Source organism: Boleophthalmus pectinirostris, unplaced genomic scaffold (assembly GCF_026225935.1).
Source record: "Boleophthalmus pectinirostris isolate CB_2022bp ecotype Guang Dong unplaced genomic scaffold, ASM2622593v1 HiC_scaffold_16, whole genome shotgun sequence".
NCBI classification, from domain to species: Eukaryota; Metazoa; Chordata; class Actinopteri; order Gobiiformes; family Gobiidae; genus Boleophthalmus; species Boleophthalmus pectinirostris.
Window position 1 is genome coordinate 28,419,714 of NW_026571095.1, and position 18,940 is coordinate 28,438,653.

Below are 18,940 nucleotides of genomic sequence, written 5' to 3' on the forward strand. Positions count from 1 at the left end.
TATAGGACCTTGAAAAATCTACATCATAGAGCAAAGTATGGCCAAGAACCTCACCTTACAAAGTTTTTAGATGCATGTTGTATTTAATGTTTTAGTTAATTGACCTCGATTAGCTCCATCTGCTATTCTTCTTGGAGGCCTATGTTGAAGTTTTTTAGGGTTGTGGAGCTGTAGGCCTTTAGTCGGTGATTAGTCGATGGTCTCCTAGTGGACCAAAACCTGTGTTAGTAAACCAATGATTTTCTTTAGATTATATGGGACACAGCAGAAAGGAGAACTGATTTGGTTGTTTGGTATTTATACGTAAAAATCTGATTAAAATCATGAGCTACACTGTTTATAATAAGGCATACCAACAAATTATGTGTAAATATTTATTAACCATTAACTAATCATTTACTAAAAATGACTTACCCCCCGAAACAAATGTTTATTCTCATTTGTAAATGATTATTAAAGTGTTATTATTAATTCATAACACATTCATAAATGTCAAAATTTGTACTTATTTAAAACAAGTGCACAGAATACAAGAGGAAATCTGTTTTGTGCCAGATTTAGCTACAAGCTCTTTTCCACATGCAGTTGTTGGACAAGTACAAGACATTAGAATTAGAAATGTTATGGGAGTGATTACTCATTAACTGCTCTTATACATGATTACATACTTGTAATTTTTTGTAAGTGCTTAATTGGTGGTTATTAAACATGTACAAATGATTTGTAGGTATGTCGTCTTGTAAAGTGTAACCAAGTTTTTCTGCATAAATTGTAGTGCAGTTGGATAGATAAAGATTGGATTTCTAATTTCTTGCACACAAAGCTCTTAATATCAGGCTCACTAAAGATTTATGACTGATCTTTGTGTTAACTTGGCAGCTTAAGTCTTATTACAGCACGTGCCTTAGTGACTCAGCAATTCATAATGATTTTTTATAATGACATGGTTTAAACACTACCAGTCAAAAGTTCATTCAATGTTTTTTTTTTTATATTTGTGTACTACTTTTCTACATTTTATATACAATTAAGATATATGGAAAAAAGTTAGATAACTCTTCTACTTTTTTTTATATTCAAATCCTCAAATTTGCCACCCATTACTTTGTATTAATATTAAGTAGAGTTATTTAACTTATTTTCTTTACTAAAGAATTCAATATATATCGTATGAATCTAAATTCTAGAAAGTAGTAAGAAAAAAGAAAAAAATAATAACTTGAATGAAAAGGTGTGTCCAAACTTTTGACTTTTAAACATATATGACCAGTCAAAAGTTTGGATCCTCTCATTGAATGTTTTTATGATAATCTAGTAAATAGATAACTGCTTTTTCAAAAAAATATTATAAGTAAAGAGATGATTTGAATATGAAATATCTAAACAAAATGAGTAATCTTTTTTTCTTTGGTGTATAATTTCATACATCTTACTTTGTATATATGATGTCTTCTGTATGTATATAACATGTAGAAAGTTGTAAACATTTATATAAAAAGAAACACTGAATTAAAGTGTGAGCCCAAACTTTTGATGGGTGTGTACATATGTGTGTGATTAGTTTAGCAGTTTCAGATATTTCAGAGTTTTGGTTGCCATTATTCACCCCTTGTCCTTATTGCTTATGTGTCCTTCCACTTCAGGATTCTCAGGAGTTCTTGCGCTGCCTGATGGACCAGCTTCACGAGGAGCTGAAGGAGCCTCTCCCGGAGCCGTACGACGGCTCTAGCACCGTCTCTGTGGAAACCGGCCCCGAGGAGGACACCCGCAGCCAGTCGGACGATTTCCAGTCCTGTGAGTCGTGCGCAAGCAGCGAGAAGGCAGAGAACGAGCTGCAGGGAGGAGGGGGAGGTGGGTTATTATTAATGATGCACTGTGTCACTTTTCTGGTGGGGGACTGTCAGCTGCTGGTCTCGGTGGTGCAGTGACCACTTCAAATGGGACAAAAGGTTAAAAACAAGTTCTGTTTGTTATGGGACCATAGCCTGTATAAAAGAAGTGGACTAAGCAAGCACCACACAACAGCGTTCAGCGCCACTCAAATGAAGTTCCCGATGCTAATGGTTACAGGAGCAAAGTGGAGTTTGATTTAAGATGTTTTTTGCGATAGACTGAAACTATTTCTGTATTTTATAAAATATTTTTTTTATGTAAACTGTTGTTTCTTGTTGTAGAATGGGCTGAACTCACTGGGTAACCTCACTTTGGGACCTCCCATTCATTGAGGGGGTATATGGGCACCTGGGCTGTGTGCTGTGGTCCAAGACAAGAAAAATATCTGATGAAGGCTTTTTTTGCCGAAACGTTATTTTGTTAAGGCAAGGCAAGGCAAGTTTATTTGTATAGCACAATTCGTACACAAAGTAATTCAAAGTGCTTTACAGAATAAGAAATACATTAAAATCATAATAAAAACAAATCAAAACATAAATAATCATGAAGATTAAAATTAAAAAAGAGAGACATAAATTGGAGAGAAGAGTGCGGAATGAAAACCTTTCAGTCATATGCACAGTCAAACAGAAATGTTTTGAGCCTGGATTTAAACAGCGTCACAGAAGAGTCTGTCTCACATGTTCAGGAAGACTGTTCCAGGTTTTAGCTGCATGAACCTGAAACGCTGACTCCCCTTGTTTAGTCGTGACTCTGGGCACCAGCAGGAGGTCGGTCCATGAGCTCCTCAGAGTGTGAGATGGTTCATATGACACTAACATGTCACAGATGTACTTTGGTGCTCGGCCATGGAGAGACTTGTACACAAACAGAGCTGCTTTAAAGTCTATTCTCTGAGGCACAGGAGCCAGTGCAGAGACCTGAGCACAGGACTTATGTGCTCGTACTTCCTAGTTCGAGTAAGGACCCGAGCTGCAGCGTTCTGGATGTTCAGCACAGCTCGTTTGGAGAGACCAGTGAGCAGAACATTACAGTATCTAACCTACTGGAGACAAACGCATGGATAAGTTTCTCCAAGTCTGCTTTAGACATTAAACCTTTGATTTTTGCTATGTTTTTTTAGATGGTAAAAGGCTGCAGATGTTATTGATTTGATGTGGCTGTTAAAGTTCAAGTCTGAGTCCATTATTACCCCTAGAAGAAAATCGAATGAATCGTTAATAAAAAAGTATTTGGACATCGGCCAACCGAGTGTGCTATGCATTTTTTCACCCTTACAGGAGCAAAGCCAACAAAAAGTTAAGGTTACAGGAGCGAATTCTGAGCCAGGCCCCATATTTGGAAATCCAGCCGTGAATATCACAGCAACCACAAGAGCCATGATTGAGGTTGTTAAATGTTCCCGTCCTTCTCACCCAAGCTCCGGGGTCCCATTTGAGTCAATGGGCCGAGCTCAATGGCGCATGACTCCAGATTATCCTTTTACCCGTCTAGGTACTTCCAGTGGCTCTGGGCCGATTGAGCATCGCGCATGAGTATCACGTGATCGCTTTGACCAATCAGAGTGAGAAGAGCTAGAGCGGAGCCGGAGCTAACGATTATAAAGCGTTTTTTAAGACGGCTGAAAGATGAGCTGAGAAAAAGTTTATGATCTAAAAATAGGTAAAAATCACCAAAAAAATCCGACATTTTTAAAAGTTGTAGGTGCTCTGTCAGCCGAACACCAGCAGTTTATGATTATATTACTCTTCATGAGAAAAATCCTTTCTCAGCCCAGTGGATTTTTCCGTTGTTGTACCGGTGAGTGGCCAATATGTCAACTGGAGGCAGCTACAAGCAGCAACACCCTATCCAGTTATTTTAATAGATTAATGTTCTCACCGGAAAGCAGGAAGGGAGCTTACTTAGCAACAAAACACACTAGCTGTCAGTCAAACCTGTTGCAAACACTAACAGGAGCGACCTCGGGGGAATGAAGGCATCTGATTGGTCTGTTATTTATGTTCATATCTTGATTTAGGGACAAAATAGCTAAATGAAAAATTCAGGATCATGTAGAGCGGGTTAATACGAACATTTTGAGACCAAAATGACGAGGCTCACAGCAGCAGTTAGAGAGAGAGGAGCCACGATATTCACAAGAAGCCAGAAGAACCATTTCCTATTTGGAACGTGGTGGCTAGAGCATTAGTTATGTCCATTCATATACATGGTCTGTGGGTGGGACATGGTGGGAAACACTCAAGGTTGGTGTTTATATTGTTAAAAAAAAAAAACCTGACTGCTGAAAAACATGTCTTCTTATTGTGAGTGGGGTCAATTCTTCAAAGATTCGACCTGTAACTTGGATATTATGTTTATTTCCACCCCAATAAACCCAAAATGTTTGTTTATTTTCACCCCAATTAACACAAAAACGTACCATTGTGGCCTACACAGACACCAACGAGGCGGAGATGCTGATCCCGGAGCAGGAGGAGATCCAGGCCAACCGCGAGTGGCAGAAGGAGAAGAACATGATAAACGACTTGTACAGATCCACAGGCAGAGGAGGAGGAGGAGGAGAAGGGGGGTTGACGGACGCAGACAAAGACATAGACACCACCAACGAGACAACGCCCATCATCAGCACACAGGGGGCCCTCAAAGTACAGAGCCGCATCTCAGGTAAACATACTAGAATAGCTTGTTTTATGCTCAGTTCCTTTTAAATAAGCTTCCAGTCTTAAAATAATCCCGCGCCTCTTTATGAGACCTCTAATGCCAGTTTATTACTATTAAATGTCTTTACTTATGTGGCTAATTTTGTTGTTTTGCCTCCAGATTCATTCCCAGACATCCAGTTATCCAACAACACGGTTCACCCGAGGCCCCAGAGCCCAGTGCCCATGGAGGGTCACATTCCCAAAATGTCCACAAGCCCCCCCAAGTCCTCAGGATGGCCCAGTCTCAACCCCGCCCACAAAAAAGGTACTCAAAGTGACCTGTCTCCTAATACTGGCCCTGTAGACCTATTCTATAATTCGATAACATGAATTTGAGTTCAAAAGACACTGCAGGGGAATAGGAAAATAAAATGTAGACATATCAATTTAAAACTTGTGAAGTGTACTTTACTCATATAAATATAAGTAATAAATGTGTGTAATATTTTCATACAAATCGAGGCAATTTATGTGTAAAAACTAACAAGATTAACATTTTTTGGGACGTTTGAATCTCAAAAATAGATCGGATCAGGATTAAATTTCTTACTTAATAATTCTACTGTCATATTAGATGCTAAAAAATAAACAGAGGAGATTTTGGATATATTATTTGGTATTTGAGTAAACTAAATCCGTCTATGTTTAGTTAAAAGTTATTGCATATCAAAAAATCCTTCTGTAATTTTCATAAACCATTCGTTAAGTACACATTTGGTAGATGTCGGTGCTACTTTAATTCTATAAATGCAAGTTGATAGCGCAGAAAATTGTTTTAATATTTAATTCAGAGTGGACACCTTTTGGTTTTCGACATGAACACTTGTATTCTAAAAGACCGAACTGAAACAAAAAACAAAGTCGTGTTTCTCCTTAAGAATCTTTGCTCATATTATTCGAGGATGTTCTATCAGTGGAGGGTTCAGTGCAGTTTATGGGAAAATGCTTGTCTACAGTTACATGATACCTCGAAGTCCCTGTTATTAAATCAGCTCTTCTCTTGTTTCTCGATCCGCAGCGATGGCCACGTTTTCTCCACCAAAGAACAAACGACAGAAGAAATATCGCAGCGTCATTTCAGACGTGTTCGATGGGACCATAGTCAGCTCCGTGCAGTGCCTCACCTGTGACCGGGTCAGTCTGGAGCTCTCATTTTACACAGGAAAAAAACCCTAAACAAAACATGCATGCTTTGTTTGTTTGTTTCAACCCTTTTGAAGCTTTTTTTCCTATTATTGATACTTTGATACTTTTATTGATACTTGACTCCAGAGGTGGGGTCCTGCAGTTCGTAACTTGGACTCGAGTCAGATTTGAGTCACTATTTTTAGGACTTGAGACTTGACTTGTTAAAATGGACTAAGACTTGGGACTCGGCTTAGACTCGAAGGTCAGTGACTTGGGACTTGACTTAGACTTGTGGCCTGTGACTTGAGAAGACTTGACGCTTCTCCTAAAACAGGGGTGTCAAACTCATTTTGGTCCGGGGGCCGTATCCAACCTATTTTGATCCCAAAGGGGCCGGATCAGAAAACTCATGTCATATAAACCCCAAAAATAACAATAAGTTTAAGTATTGGTGCAGAGAAATGCAAATCTATTACAGAAATCTTTTTAAATTGATGAACTCTTTCTTTTACAAAATATTATAATATTATGAACAATCTGAAACTTTAAGAAACATTTTAACATGAACTTGTTTACAAATAAGAATAAGTAAATTTTTTGGAAAATCCTGCACTCAGCTCCGCTTTTCTCATTTTGGACATTTTGTTGATGAGGGTGTCACGGTCAACAGTCAAAACGATCGTCCTTTAAGAGCGTTTGGAAAGAGACAAGTCTTCATTTGTGCTGCTCTGGTGGGAGGGGCCACGTACAGAGACGCTGGAGACGCTGCTGTGATAAACACCGCAGAAAATTAACAAGATTTTAATAGAAAATATAATTAAAATATTTTAGTAGAAAATCAGCCGAGGGCCAGATTAAAGGTCTTGGAGGGCCAGGATCTGGCCCCCGGGCCGCATGTTTGACACCTGTGACCTAAAAATATATATGTTTTTAGAAAATACTTTTCTCTTTACAAGTTGATAAATGTGTTGCTTAATTTTGAAGGAACAAACTGGAACATGTCCCTCTCACTTTTCTGTTTGTTACTTTGGATAGAACTGAAGTACTGTGATGTGGTATCCTCAAATGTACTACAGTAATATAAAGTACAATACAGTAAAGCAGCAGGAACTTCAAAGAACATGATCCTTCCATTTCAGTGCTCACTACATGACAAAATAACTGTTATTAAGCTCTTTAAAAATCTGAATTGTTTCTGTTCTGACTGTAATGATTCACAATAAGATCTTGTCAAGACATTTAAAAAAGAAAAAAAAGCATTTCTACAACTCTTGTATAAATACCCGTACGTATGGGTAAGAGTGTGCAAAAATTTCAAAATATTGATCAGTCATATTGTTTAATGTGATGATACAGTATTGATATCGTGGGCTGCTGTATCGATATATCGCCAAGAGTATTTTTTGGTTTATTTACTAAATTATTTTGTTACAGAGCTACAGTTTTGTTGCTTGTTCAGAGAAAGGAAACTTGTTTATGCAACACATTTGACATTTTCACTGTTTTTATGATTAAAATGTTTGTATTTCATATTCACTTTGCACAAGAAGTGGATTAACAAAGACTTTTAGTATCACAGCCATGATTTAGCCTTTATTTTTTTTATTGAACTGCATCAAATCAATTTGAAATATATCGTTTTGAACCAAATGTGCACTGTATCGAGGTATGTATCATATTGGCAACTTCTGAATGATACCCAGCCTTAATCACGGGCCAGCGACTCGAGACTCAAATTGGACTTGCCTGTATTTGACTTGGGATTTGACTTGGACTTGGTGAAAGACTTCAGACTTGAGACTTACAAAACAACGACTTGGTTCGACTTCTGCTTGACTCAGTGCACACATAAGCAAACACAAGTTTTTAGACTGTCTGAAAACTCATTCAAAAATCCATCCGTTTCCTTCCGTTTTCTCCGTAGCTGGGTCACAGAGGCGGCAGTCTGAGCGCAGAGGCCCACACTTCCCTTTACACACACGCACTTCCTCCAGCTCTTCCAGGGGGACCCCAAAGTGTACGAAGTTTAAAACCACAGTGGAGAAATTCCTGTATCACCACAAGACAATACAGGAAGGTGAAAACGTAGGATTTGTGTGTTAAACATGTGCGAATGATATAAAACACAAATCCATCTTTGTTTTTTTCGATGAGGGAACATTATAACAGAGATCAGAAAACAACTTTACTGCGGTTATTGTGTCCTTTTCCCCTCCTCATTGAATGCCGAATGCAGGTTAACTCTTTTAGTGTCTCTTTGTTTGAACGTTGTTAAAAACCTCAAGTATTTATAAGGCTTTAAAATATCTCCCTGGCTCCTTTCTCCTTTTTAGTTCGCTTGTAATTTTTTCGTTTTATGTTCAGATAAAACCGAAAGGAGACAGCTGAATAGTTTGGCCTCGCATAAAGTTGAAGCAGTAATTTGAGTTAGATTTCACTTTGAGATGATAGCAGAATAATAACGAAGGAAAGCATTGCAGAGTCATTTCAGTGTCTTGTGGCATTGTTGCGCTTGCTTCTGTGCCAGGGTGGTGTGTGTGTGTGTGTGTGTGTGTGTGTGTGTGTGCGTGTGTGCGCGGCTGCTCTGTGAACGCCGTCCTTCTTTTCATTGTTATAAAGGTCACGCAGCCACCAGCAATTCACCAAATGTCACTAAAACAAAACCTTTGCTTTGTGTTGGGCTCAAACCTTGAAATGCATTATGAAAACTGCAAATACTTACTGCTTAACAATTAGAAATACGGACACTTGAAAATGTTATCAGCAAAATCACATCAAATTCAGCATGTAGTTAAGTAGCATCAACCAAAAGTACACAATTACACTAAGCAACTACGGCTGTTACTACACTTACAGTCAGGATACTATTAATACGACTAAAACTACTGCTCCGACAGCTGATACCGGACAACTGCCTCCACTTCTTAGAGCACACTGAGAGCCAATATACCCAGACATGTTATTTTTCATGAAGAAATTGGATTTTGGTTTTCATCTCTTCTTAGTTTGTCACTGACAGAAAAACTACTACCACTTTCAATGCTTGCTGTGGGCAGGTAGACTCAAACTCACCATAATCTTTTTAGGGATGTAAAAATAACCGAAATATCGTGATATATAGTATCGTCAAAGTTCTCACAATAATATCGAGGGCCATCACAATATATCGAATTACAAGTCTCTTTGCTTAAATTAAGAGTTATGGTGCAGCAACAGCTAAAAAAGACAGAGGGAACTACATAGACCATGATGCTTTGCTCCATTTCAGTGCAGACTACAAGAAGAAATGACAGTTCTAAGCATTTTTATGTCTTATGTCTTGTCAAGGCATTTTAAAAAGGTAAAAGAAAGGTAAAGGCAAAAGAAAAGTAGCATATTGAACAGTTTTAGTTGTTTAGCCTCCACAAAATATCGCAATAAATATCGTACCGTGAGATGTATATCGTGAAAATATCGTACAGGAGAGATTTGGATATCGTTACATCCCTCACCATATCGTGAGCTTTCCCACGATATCGCAATTATTATCGTATCGTGAGACTTTGATATCTTTACACCCCTAGTATTTTTGCCTTTTTTTCCAGATAAGTTAAAACAAGTGGTACTTTTTGCTTGTTGTATTGTCATTAGGCCTGTAATGATAATCAATAAATCAGTTAATTGCACTATAACTTTCAACGAGCTCGATAACTTTTCTGGACGCGATAATTTCTGTTTGCATGCTTGTTGGTTCTCCTTGTCACTTTCACTCTTGACCAAAGAGGCTGAATGTCAAAAGGCTTCTATCGCTCTCTACCATGGATCTATGAAAATAATTATCTCAATAATTTCTTAGTCAATGAATCGTCCAGCAAAATCTGTCACCGTTACAGGCCTAATTGTCATAAAGTATCTATAAATAAGTTTGATTCTGTCCTTTTTTGATGAGCAGAGGTAGGATGTGACTCTAACCTCCAAAAATTGTATTACATAAAATAATTCTCCCACCTCGTTCATACATCTGCAAGTGGATGAAGTACTTTGCTTGAGAATGTAACACCAGTAAGCACTCGTCTACTTCCTTCGTTCCACCGCTTATTGTGTTGCTCTTCTGTTGTCCAGGTGTCTGTGACGTTGGAGAACTTCCAGGACATCTCATTGCCCATTCCCGGTAAAGAGGACCTGGCCAAGCTGCACTCCGCGTCCCATCAGACGGCCCTGGTGAAGGCGGGCTCGTGTGGGGAGGCCTATGCTCCTCAGGGCTGGATCGCCTTCGTCATGGAGTACATCAAGAGCTGGTTCTGGGGCCCCATGGTCACGCTGCAGGACTGTCTCGCTGCTTTCTTCGCTCGAGATGAACTGAAGGGTGAGGGAACAGTCTGAATATTTGGACATAAAAAAAACCTACATTCATTTGCTTTTCTTTTAAAAACTTAATTGCAAGTTATTCTTTGTTTCTAGGGGACAACATGTACAGCTGTGAAAAATGCAAGAAGTGAGTTCCCTATTTTGGGTTTTGTTTTGTTTGAAGGTGACCGCTAATGTAATGACTGCCTTCCTTTTACTTTTAGATTACGAAACGGTGTCAAATTCTGCAAGATGCAAAGTCTCCCAGAGGTAAGGATGTTAGTACTAAATATAAAACCAGAATCAATTCATTGCTCGGACGTAGACTTCATAAGTAGGTGTATCAGTATGGCAAACAAAATAATCTATATTTTAAGAAGGGCGACTTGCTTTAAGATTCTTTGCACGTACTAGAGATATTAAAGTAAATGTGATGAAAATAGAAAAACTGTTACGTAATATCACTTCTTGCATCGCATCTTGAAGTGGAACTAAGCACTAAATCCTCCTTTTTCTCAACTAAACTGCCTATATGGTGTTTTAAAAGCATTCTCTACCGTTTCTTGCCATTTTGTTTGCAAATGTAGTGCAAATCAGGTAAGTTTGGAGCTTTCTGGACAAAAACGCATAAGTTTGAGCTGCCTTTGCAATTTCAAGTACTACGTGACATCACACAGGACTTCTTATTGCAAACACCTGGCTGCAGGGGTGGAGTTTGAATTGTGGATACCTGTTAGATCAATCACGCTGTTCCTTTTACCTCCTGACTCGCCTCTTCTCCTTCCGCACTCTCCCCTTTAGTCCTCCAGGTACTGTCCAGTTTAGCAGCTTTGTTTGAAATGTGGTTGTGGGCGGAGTTTAGGTGTTTAGTCCCACTTTAAGTAGTTACTAAGCCTGAATCATTCTTAATTCATAATAAAAAGAAGGTTTATTAAAGGGACAGGTTTGTTTTGGACATAAGTCCTTATTTCCTAGTGAGCCAGAGTGTTGGAGACGTGTGGAGACACTTTTTTAAATATTCCATCCAGTCCTTGTATTTACAGAGGTCGCTGGTGCTCAACTAGTGCATGTCAATGGCCATAGTTATCCTGCCACTAAAAACAGTCTTACCCACTCCACAAAACACCCGAAGCAAAATGGTTACAACGCCAGACTGTTGATGTAAATGTCTGTGTTGACAATATAAATAAAAATAAAACTAACCTTGCATTGCATGAATCGTCGCATGTTGAGGGACTATTTTCTCATATATCAGTCCGCCACTGCCAAGCTTTCTATCAGGAAGTACAACCCACTGCTGCTGCTCAGACATAAATCCTTCAAATGCAAGGTTGGTTTTACTTCTAAAATAATTCTATCAACACAGACATTCACACTGATAGTCTGTGATCAACGATCTCTGCAAATACTGGAAGGAGGAGGACTGGACGGAATATTTGAAAAAGTGTCTCCACACGTCTCCAACACTCTGGCTTATGAGGAAATGAGGCCCTATGTCCAAAATTCCAGACTGTCCCTTTAAGTCTTTCTCTGTGCTTTATTAAGGCTAAATAAGCTTAGTTATTATAAAGTGTTACGCATATGTTTGGAACGCAACGACTCGCGGGTTGGCTATGACCAAACAGGAAATGAGCATGGGGGCGCTTCTGACTTCATTGACTCTGGTCCAATTCCCTTCACACTGAAAAATTGTCACCCCTCTTTCTCCAACTGCTGCACTGGTCTTAAAAACGTTCGCTCCACATTGTTCCTGGTGTTTTTATTTAGCGATTTTGTCCATTAATCAGTTCCTTTTCTGGCTCCAAATTTGAGACAAAAGTTATAGCTGATTTCACACTCACTTAGTCCATTTCTTTATACAGTCTATGGTGTTACTGCACATTGTAATATATTAAACTTTGTGTCTTGTCCTCCTTCTTCAGATCTTGTGCATCCACTTGAAGCGTTTCCGACACGAGCTGATGTTCTCCACAAAGATCAGCACTCACGTCTCGTTCCCTCTGGAGGGTCTGGACCTGCAGCCTTTTCTGGCCAAAGACAGTTCAGCCCAAACCACAAACTACGACCTGCTGTCTGTCATCTGTCACCACGGCACGGCCAGCAGTGAGTGGGATCAACTACAACTACTACTACTATTACTATTACTACTGTACTATTCAGCCAAAACCACAAACTATTACTATTTGTACTACTTGTATTACTACATATTTAACAATTCATTAATCTGATGCAGGTATCACAGTGTTTGTAGCCGAGGCAACACACAACACCAGTCCCCAGAAAGGCTTTTAAAACTGTTCACTAAAAAGCAGTGGGATTATTGGATGAAAAAGCAATAAATACGGTGAATGTATCAAGAGAATCAAATATAAAAAAATATAGCAAACGTATATTACAAACATACAAACTCACATTTCACTTCAACTACTACAATTGCTATTCCTCTTCTTATGATGATGACAGTATTCTTTATTTGGATCCTCATTACCTTCATCCAGCGGTTGTTAGTCTTCCTGGGGTCCTACAAATGTATAATTAGTGTGTTTAAATACACTGTACATTTAAAATGTTAGGGACTGTAATTACGTAAGATAAATCTTTAAAGGGTGACGTGTAAATCGACCTTGCATATTGGCAATAAAAAATATGGTATACACATTTATAAACATAATATTTTATCACATCATTATTACAATATTTATATTTTTATTCTCTCACAACCAGGTACTGTTCTTCACAAGAACGTGTACTGCTGATTACTACTGGTGCTTATAGTGAAGAAGACCTTTTCTTAAAAAAATAAATAAAATGTAAATATAAAGAGTTTCATATCTAATACAGTCTAGTTTGTTATAGTTGTTAGTGACAGGAAAACACTACAGCTATTACTACAACTACAACTACTACAACTACTACAATCTAGTTCGTTATGCTGTTAGTGACAGGAAAACACTACACTTACTACAACTACTACAAAATCTACTACAGCTACTACTATTACAGCTACTACAACTACTACAGCTACTACTGCTACTGCTACTGCTACTACTACTACTACTACTACTACTACTACTACTACTAATATTACAATCTAGTTCGTTATGTTGTTAGTGACAAGAAAACACTACTACTACTACTACTGCTACTGCTACTGCTACTACTGCTACTGCTACTACTACTACTACTACTGCTACTGCTACTGCTACTACTACTACTGCTACTACTACTACTGCTACTGCTACTGCTACTACAATAATCTGGTTCGTTATGTTTTTAGTAACAGGAAAACACTACAACTACTACTACAAATACTACTACTACTACTACAGTCTAGTTCGTTATGTTGTTATTGACAGGAAAACACTACTACTACAACTGCTACTACTCCTACTACTACAACAACAACTGCTACTACAACTACTATTACTGCAACTACTACTGCAACTGCTACTGCAACTGCTAGAAGTACTACTACTACTACTACTACTACTACTACTACAAATATTACAATCTAGTTCGTTATGTTGTTAGTGACAAGAAAACACTACTACTGCTACTACTACTACTACTACTACTACTACTACTGCTACTACAACTACTATTACTGCAACTACTACTACTACTACTACTGCTGCTACTACAACTACTATTACTGCAACTACTACTGCAACTGCTAGAAGTACTACTACAACTACTACTACAACTACTACTGCAACTACTACTACCACTACAATCTAGTTCATTATGTTGTTAGTGACAGGAAAACACTACAACTACTCCTACAAATACTACTACCTCTACTACAAATACTACTGCTACTGCTACTTCTACTACTACTGCTGCTACTATTCCTCGTCCTGTAGCCGGCAGCAGTGAGTGGGCCGAGTGTCGTTTGTTCCTGTTGGCGTCAGAATCATTGACTCTGGAGTCTGATGGTGTGATTGTGTGTGCTGTCGTAGGTGGACATTACATCGCCTACTGCCGGAACGACACCAACAACTTGTGGTACGAATTTGACGACCAAAGTGTTACCGAAGTGTCCGAGTCCTGCGTGCAGAATGCAGAGGCCTATGTGCTCTTTTACAAGTAAGTGTTTACACTGATCCCCACCTGTTTGTTTAGTTTATATCCACTATAAGAACATCTCTGTCTGTTTCCTTGTATTCTAGTCACTCAAATCTTCCATATATCTTTGCAAAACACAAAATTCTAAATAGTTTTCTAAATAGTTGAAGGAAGAGCCATTGGATTCACTATATTCTGTCTGAAAAAGCATTTGTTGAAGCTAGAAACTAGATTTAAGTTAAGTTACATTTAAGAATAAAGAGTAAAAATGAAAAATTCTACTCTGAGTACTACTTACTTTTAAGCAGCTTTTGAGCTTTTAGCAGCATTTTAGATCAGTATTTTCTATAAATTTAATCATCCAAAGCTGAATTTAGAATTTAATTGTGCTCAAAAAAGTACAATTATCCAGAAAAGCTGCTCAATTACAGTAACGTATTTGTAATTGTTTACTTTTCACCTCTGACTGTTCCTTTGTCAAACCTTGAAACAGCTCTATAAAAAGTTATACGACACTCCTCTTTTGTCTTGAAATAATGATTCTGTTTATGGTTCTAGATAATTATTAACTTTGCATAAGTGTTTGAAAATGTATTGTAACTGTTAAATTATTAAAGATGTTGCCTCTTGGTACTGCAAATGTTAATGCTGGCTTGGAGTAGCTGGGAAATGGATTTGGTGACACAGCAAATGCTAAAAATATTTCTCATCGCTGGAGAAAAGTAGTTACTTCCTTCCTTACCCTAACAATCTGATGGGAAGTGAATGCAACTGTACATTACGAAGCCATGTACCGACTTGACAAGTTGACTGTGTGATTTGCTTCACCTCTCAAATATCTTGCACAGTTAAAAGTGAAGATTGTTTGTTTTCAGCATCTTTTAATGTCTAAAATGATTCTTGTCAACTCATTAAAAGGCTCACGTTATGCTGTTTTCTGATCTATGTTATAACGTTGTTTTCTCATCTCAGACAGACCTGGAGTTGTGTTTTGTTTCATTCACACATGTTTAACACACAAATCCTGCATATTTAGGCCAAGTTCTTCTCTCAAACAGAAAACACTCTGTTCTACCTTGTGATGTCATGTGGTAATACAGGGAGTGGAGTCCTGCAATGGGTGCAACGGGTATCTGTAAATATTTGCTGAAATGGGCAGGTTATATAACGTTCTGGCATTTTATGAGCGGGTAGTGATTACACACACAGGCAAGTCAGGTGAATCAAATGAGCGACGAACGGGAGAAAAATACTTAAGGTGCGTCCAGGATGTCCGTTGTCCTGGAAACAAGTGCCAATTATCGATCTTTTCTTGGAACGATGGCAGACCAGGCTGAGAGTGACTTTAGTGTATTTATTACATAAAACCCATGATCAGTGATTGGTTCGGTGGCTGCACTCCGGGTTTAGACCTGGTTTAGACCTGGTTCAGTCCTGGTGTAGTCCTGGTTTAGTCCTGGTTCAGCTCTGGTGTAGTCCTGGTGTAGTCCTGGTGTAGTCCTGGTGTAGTCCTGGTGTAGTCCTGGTGTAGTCCTGGTGTAGTCCTGGTGTAGTCCCGCTGATCGGCTCTGCTGTTTGCGTCGTGTATATATTTATAATCCACTAATGACAAATGACATGGCGTCGGTTCTGTCCTGGTTTAGACCTGGTTTAGACCTGGTTTAGTCCCGGTTCAGTCCCGGTTCAGTCCCGGTTCAGTCCCGGTTCAGTCCCGGTTCAGTCCCGGTTCAGTCCCGGTGTAGTCCCGGTGTAGTCCCGCTGATTGGCTCTGCTGTTTGCATCGTGTGTATATTTATAATCCACTAATGACACGGCGTAGGTTCCATCCTGGTTTAGTCCTGGTTTAGTCCTGGTTTAGTCCCGGTTTAGTCCCGGTTTAGTCCCGGTTTAGTCCTGGTTTAGTCTTGGTTCAGTCCTGGTTTAGTCCTGGTTCAGTCCTGGTTTAGACCTGGTTCAGTCCCGGTTCAGTCCCGGTTCAGTCCCGGTTCAGTCCCGGTTCAGTCCCGGTTCAGTCCCGGTGTAGTCCCGGTGTAGTCCCGCTGATTGGCTCTGCTGTTTGCATCGTGTGTATATTCCACTGGTTTAGTCCTGGTTTAGTCCTGTTTAGTCCTGGTTTAGTCCTGGTTTAGTCCGGTTTAGTCCCGGTTTAGTCTGGTTTAGTCCAGTCCTGGTTTAGTCCTGGTTCAGTCCATGGTTCCTTCAGTTCAGTCCCGTAGTCCCGGTGTAGTCCCGCTGATTGGCTCTGCTGTTTGCATCGTGTGTATATTATAATCCACTAATGACACGGCGTAGGTTCCATCCTGGTTTAGTCCTGGTTTAGTCCTGGTTTAGTCCTGGTTTAGTCCTGGTTTAGTCCCGGTTTAGTCCCGGTTTAGTCCTGGTTTAGTCTTGGTTCAGTCCTGGTTTAGTCCTGGTTCAGTCCTGGTTCAGTCCTGGTTTAGACCTGGTTCAGTCCCGGTTCAGTCCCGGTTCAGTCCCGGTTCAGTCCCGGTGTAGTCCCGGTGTAGTCCCGCTGATTGGCTCTGCTGTTTGCATCGTGTGTATATTTATAATCCACTAATGACACGGCGTAGGTTCTATCCTGGTTTAGTCCCGGTTTAGTCCCGGTTTAGTCCTGGTTTAGTCCCGGTTTAGTCCTGGTTTAGTCCTGGTTTAGTCCTGGTTTAGTCCTGGTTCAGTCCTGGTTTAGTCCTGGTTTAGTCCTGGACTACTGGGCTGTTGGACTAATGGGCTGACCCTGATTTATCACGGGCACGAGCGGGTAACAGGTGGAATGTTAACGGGTCCACATGGGCGCAGATTTAACTTTGGCGAGTGTGGTGCTGTATTGTGTTGGTGCAGGTCTCCAAAAATGGACCGGTGCAGGACTCTGACAGGAAGTGCACCACTGTGTTTTTAACCTCCACACACCTTCACTAGAATCTTTGGATAATTTCAGCTCTCTACTGAACTAAAGGTTAAAGACTAAAGGTTTACTTAAGAACTACAGCTTCATGACATCACAAGGTGGAACAGAGCATTTTGAGCTTTGGAGATGTAGACAGACTAATAATGAAGTGTTACTCAAACATGTGTTGTGAGTAAACAAAGCACAACTCCAGGTCTGTTTATCGAGTCGGTAATAACATTCTAACAATAGGTACTTTAATAACATATGAAAGGCTTAATTCATAATAAACATATAATTAAGGCTTAGGAACTGTATAATTAAAGGATCTGGTACTAATATTATAATTCTTAATAAGTGTTCATTATAAACTCGATATATATTTGTTCATGTTTTATTAGGGCAATTAAACATGTAGTTATGATAAAATGTTACCAGACTGAAACCTAATTTTATCACCGTGTTGTTTGTCCTCAGTGTTGACCTTTGACCTCTGTGTCCTCATTATTGCTGTGGTTTTGTCTCAGGAAAAGTAACGATGACGCGGTGAAGGAGCGGAGGAGGGTGTCTGGACTCCTGAACATGATGGAGCCCAGTCTGCTGCAGTTCTACGTCTCCAGACAGTGGCTCAACAAGTTCAAGACCTTCGCCGAGCCTGGACCGATCTCCAACGACGACTTCCTCTGCATACACGGAGGTACGTGCAGCCAGATCAGGGAGGCATGCAAATGATGCACTTACTGATTCTTTTTGTGATCAAATTTTTTTATAAAAACTTTAATCAAGTATCATTTGCAGTTATACATTACATTTTTTCTACATTTTCATTTTCTCAGTTTTAAACGTCCACAAAGCCCATCTATTTCAGCTCTTATTATTATGATTTATTATTTATCTTTCTAATGTGTGCTTTTTTCCCATCAAAAGGGGGTTTCACTTCCAAAAAGTATTGATTACTCTAGATTAACATTTATTTATTTATTTGAGCAACATTTTCTTTACATTTCAGTAAATGCATTGTCAGTGCTGTTGTCAAGTGCATAGCTGAGGTGCTCAAAAGGAGAAGGCAGAGGATAAAACTGTATCTTAAAGTTCACAAGAGGCAATTTTCCATAATATAGGACATTTAAGAAATGTGTATTACAAGGCAGAGTCCTGCACGGGTCCGTTTTTGGAGACCCGCACCCGTGCAGTACAGCACCACACCCGCCCGATAACCCGTGATTATGTCAAAGTTAAATCCGCACCCGCTCGTGCCCATGATAAATCACTCTGACAGCCCAGTAGTCCAGGACTAAACCAGGACTGAACCTACGCCAGGTCATTAGTGGATTATAAATATATACACGCCGCAAACTGCAGAGCCAACTGCCTGGACTGAACCAGGACTGAACCAGGACTGAGCCAGGACTAAACCAGGACTAAACCAGGACTAAACCAGGACTGAACCAGGACTGAACCAGGTCTGAACCAGGTCTGAACCAGGTCTGAAACCAGGTCTAAACCAGGTCTAAACCAGGACTGAACCAGGACTGAACCAGGACTGAACCAGGTCTGAACCAGGTCTGAACCAGGTCTAAACCAGGTCTAAACCAGGACTGAACCAGGTCTAAACCAGGTCTAAACCAGGACTGAACCAGGACTGAACCAGGACTAAACCAGGTCTAAACCAGGTCTAAACCAGGTCTGAACCAGGTCTGAACCAGGACTGAACCAGGACTGAACCAGGTCTAAACCAGTGTCATTAGCATAAATATATACACACTGCAACCGCTGAGCTGATTGACAGGTCTAAACCAGGACTGAGCCGGGACTTAACCAGGTCTAAACCAGTACTAAACCAGGAGCGCAGCCGCTGATCCGATTATGTAACAACTACACAAGTCACACTCTCAACCTGATCTGCCATCGTTCTGGGAAAAGACCGGGAAATGGC

At 39.7% G+C, this 18,940-nt stretch overlaps 1 protein-coding gene across 4 annotated transcripts in view; it reads left to right on the forward strand.

Moving 5' to 3' along the window:
* The window catches only part of usp33 (ubiquitin specific peptidase 33), a 73,937-nt gene that overhangs the window by 37,994 nt on the left and 17,003 nt on the right, over positions 1-18,940 (forward strand). For 2 of the 4 annotated variants that reach the window (XM_055151827.1, XM_055151831.1), the window contains exons 10-20: positions 1,644-1,851; positions 4,333-4,560; positions 4,717-4,863; positions 5,617-5,732; positions 7,651-7,803; positions 9,828-10,071; positions 10,167-10,200; positions 10,277-10,322; positions 11,975-12,155; positions 14,012-14,138; positions 17,532-17,701. In XM_055151827.1, the coding sequence (XP_055007802.1) occupies positions 1,644-1,851; positions 4,333-4,560; positions 4,717-4,863; positions 5,617-5,732; positions 7,651-7,803; positions 9,828-10,071; positions 10,167-10,200; positions 10,277-10,322; positions 11,975-12,155; positions 14,012-14,138; positions 17,532-17,701 (1,654 nt within the window). The remainder of the gene's footprint in view (positions 1-1,643; positions 1,852-4,332; positions 4,561-4,716; positions 4,864-5,616; positions 5,733-7,650; positions 7,804-9,827; positions 10,072-10,166; positions 10,201-10,276; positions 10,323-11,974; positions 12,156-14,011; positions 14,139-17,531; positions 17,702-18,940) is intronic. The other 2 variants (XM_055151828.1, XM_055151829.1) reach the window with 2 other exon arrangements.